Source organism: Limulus polyphemus, unplaced genomic scaffold (assembly GCF_000517525.1).
Source record: "Limulus polyphemus unplaced genomic scaffold, Limulus_polyphemus-2.1.2 Scaffold1494, whole genome shotgun sequence".
Classification (NCBI taxonomy): Eukaryota; Metazoa; Arthropoda; class Merostomata; order Xiphosura; family Limulidae; genus Limulus; species Limulus polyphemus.
The window spans coordinates 29,075-32,629 of NW_013667104.1; the positions used below are offsets into that span (position 1 = coordinate 29,075).

Below are 3,555 nucleotides of genomic sequence, written 5' to 3' on the forward strand. Positions count from 1 at the left end.
TCATTAATTTTTTGTTCTTTCTTGAGGAGCTAAGTTTTGTCACTCCAAAGACAACTACTGAAGCAGAACCTTAGACCACGTAAAATAGAAAAAAAAAAAGGAATACAATCAGAACTGATGAAGCCACTGCCAGTTATTTTTGTCACACACAGCTTATTGTTCCACTATTGCAAGAAACACAATATTAGTAGAGTACAGACTTTGAATGTGAATTCACTGGATTACTGACTCAAGTGCATACTGTAGTATTGTCACAGAGAACTTAAAATAAAAAAAACCTATAATGTCTGCTCTTCAAAGAATTGTAATTGGAGCAGCCTCCAAGGTAGTACACTTCCCAGAGTGCCACTGGTTCAGAAGGGAATCTTACTATTCTAGCAGGAAAGAACCCACAAACAAAATATGTGAAAGACAAAGCAATGTAAAAAGCTAGTTCCCACCTAACAACCAACAAAGCTTTGCAATATCAGGAATATCAGCAAGCTTATGGGATCATAACACATTTCACAGTCAGTCAAAAACCTATTACAAAAAATTCTTGGCCCCAGCTACCACTTATTTAAAGACAATGGGAATAACCAGTAGAAACATAAGGAAATGAGATGTTTTTGCAATTTCAAAGTTTTGGAACAACTTGCTTAATAAGCTGCATATCTCAAATAGAAAGTTCAACTGCACAATAGCAGAGTAATTGGTATGAAGAAAGACAGTGGACCAGCACCAGACACACTAAACTACCAGGACTGTTATTAAGCTTGAAACCTCAGAAAACTAAAAATAGATCAAAAGGAAAAGCTCAAATGATGAAACACAATAGTTCATATACAACACCAAAGGAACTACTATGACACCAGAAGAATTAAAACAATATTAAGATGCACTCTAAATATCCAGACTAAACATTCAAGGATCAGTCTACACCAAAGTCTCAAGTTCCCACCATCTCAGACTGTAAGGATAAGACAAATATTGTAACCTGCCCAATCATGAGGAAGTTGGATACTGCAGATCTTGTGATGAAGAGATGGCTTAAGGTAGGAAGAAGAAGACACACCTAGCTTGAAAAAGAAATGAAGTTGTATAACACATATAAAATATTTATCGATCTAGTACTTATAAATTGTTTCAGTAAGAATACAAGCACAAGTATGGGAAGAACTTACCAATCAGCACACACAACATAATCAAATCTTTGCTTCAAGTGCTGCAGATCTTCTTCTTCGTCCCAGCGAAGCAATCTGGAAAGGTAGTTATCTCACAATCGATTTTTCTTCTGAATCATGGTTAAAAAATTCTTATATTGTTATTACTTATTGATTATCTAAGGTTGTGCATATAAAATAAAAAACAGAAAACAGCAATGAGCAAATAAAGTAAAAGTAATGGGGGCCATCAAGACCTTAACTAAGATAATTGATATTGGTGAAATTTTTAGTTTAAAGGTTTACAAAAATCTTTCAATTTTTCAAACAACATACAACAACTGTAGCTGTTGGGCACATAATATGAAAGATCCTGCCTGTTTTATCAGACAAAAATATCATTATATTTAGCTGAGAAGCATGTATGTTTCACATAGATGGTGCAGCATTTTAACTGCCATTCAACAAACTGAGTTTTCAAGTCACATCCTAGATTTGGAAACAAAAATTCAAGATCAATTTTCAACAAAACAATTTTGTGATTCCTAGCCTCAGGTATAATTTCACAATCATGCATACATCAAAAATATGTTACATGTATTGTTCTTTATTCTATAAATTCCAGTGTGCTTTCATCAGATTTTATTTATGTACCACTTAATAATGTAAGCAATGCTCAAGAGTAATTGATGTTAACATTTTCCTAAACTGAAAATTTATTTCCAATAATAATTATCTCCGCTGACATTATAGCTATATCTTGATCTCCAGGGTTTCCACTCGTTGCCCATCTAAGCATTGAATTGCTTGCTCCAGTCTTTTATACCCCACTTGAATACCCTTGGCAAATTTTAATTTGCAAATTCCTCCACCAACTTCAATGCACTCTCTGTCTAGGTACTGTATATAATCATCTCATTCAGATAATGTAATCATTTTTTCTCGACAAAACATTTGGCACGGGTTTCTATAAATACGAGTGTTGTGTTTATTTACAATTTACGTTGCTACTTTGAATGTGGTTTTCGAAACAATGGTTATATGTTCATATATTTATAAATTACTTTAATAATAATAATAAAAACCACATACTGATGGGTAGGAATTCTCAAGTTAATGTTTCTATTACAGAGGCCATTCAGACCTCTCTCTTCCACCTCTGTTATCTGGTATTTGTCAAAGACCAGGGGAGAGGTCACCCTCAGTCAAGGCTGCGTGGGATATGATCCGTTGCAAGATGGACACATATATGCAGACTGGGGATGTCTCTCCAAGGGGTTCTGAGGGAGCTTTTACAAATGATTTTGACCAGCTGGGGAGAATTTAGACTCGTTTTTTCCAGCTCCTTCTTTTACTAGGTTGGCCTCAACAGAGGATCATTTTGATCAGCCAGCTCCAGCTACTTTTCTTCAGGTGGTTACTCGGGTTTGTGAGGTTTTGAAAGTCTCTCCCATTGCATTTGACTCTACCCCTTCTTTGTTGGCAGCAAGGATGACAAGTGACTACTTGGTTTTTCCTCTATCTCCTTATATTGCTGTTCATGCTGGGAGATTTGCTGCTCAGTTACACGATGGGATAGCTATGCCTTGTGCCCCACGTTTATCGCAACAGCATGCTTTGGCTTATCACCACCAGGAAGGAGGTATATGTCGATTCTCAACGAATGGAACCCCCTATTTGGACCTGTGTGGTCTCGATTGGAACCTGTGATAACTTTATACAGATCACAGTTTTCTTGGATTCATCTTACTCTCACGACTATCCTGAGGTCCTCCTACTTGGATTCCTGGATGTTTTCCCAGATGTCAGTAGGAGTGACACAAGCCTTCGTGGGAGCCTACTTGTAATTCCAGTTCAGATTTGACATGAAGCTATCCAGTTGGGGGTGCATGGCCCTTCTATTTGATCCATGTTGGTTTTGTATATTGTTCCTGGAAGCAAGTCCACTATCTCCTCATAATTTGAATGCGATGTGGTCCCATCCTAGGTCCTTGGTTGAGCACAGGTTCCACATCGTCTCCATAATTTCAGGGGCAAGTGGAATACTCCTTGCCCACTTGGTTGGGGAGTGAGGATGAATGTTCATAATTCCAGAGGGGATAAGTTCTGTTCCTATGGTTGAGTATGGCATACAAGATCCCATCATTCCAAGCCTGGGTTGTTGCCTTTAGGACTTCTTAAGGTGGAGGAGAAAGTTTGTCCACTTCGGTGTTGCTTACTTTCACATCATGATTCTGGTGGTGCAAAATGCATCACTCTATGGCTACAGATTGGGATCTAATCAAAAGTATGTATAATATTGCAGTCCAATAGCCCTAGCCACCAACGTGGGATATAAGTACCATGACCCCTTAATTCCAACCCCGAGTTGTGGAACCTCGGCTATCTGGTTGGGGCTGGCCTATACTGACAA

At 37.9% G+C, this 3,555-nt stretch overlaps 1 protein-coding gene across 3 annotated transcripts in view; it reads right to left on the bottom strand.

The window, feature by feature from the left end:
- Positions 1-3,555, bottom strand: part of LOC106463826 (calmodulin-lysine N-methyltransferase-like) — a 65,656-nt gene that overhangs the window by 14,000 nt on the left and 48,101 nt on the right. For all 3 annotated transcript variants that reach the window (XM_013923902.2, XM_022391444.1, XM_022391445.1), the window contains exon 9: positions 1,164-1,238. In XM_013923902.2, the coding sequence (XP_013779356.1) occupies positions 1,164-1,238 (75 nt within the window). The remainder of the gene's footprint in view (positions 1-1,163; positions 1,239-3,555) is intronic.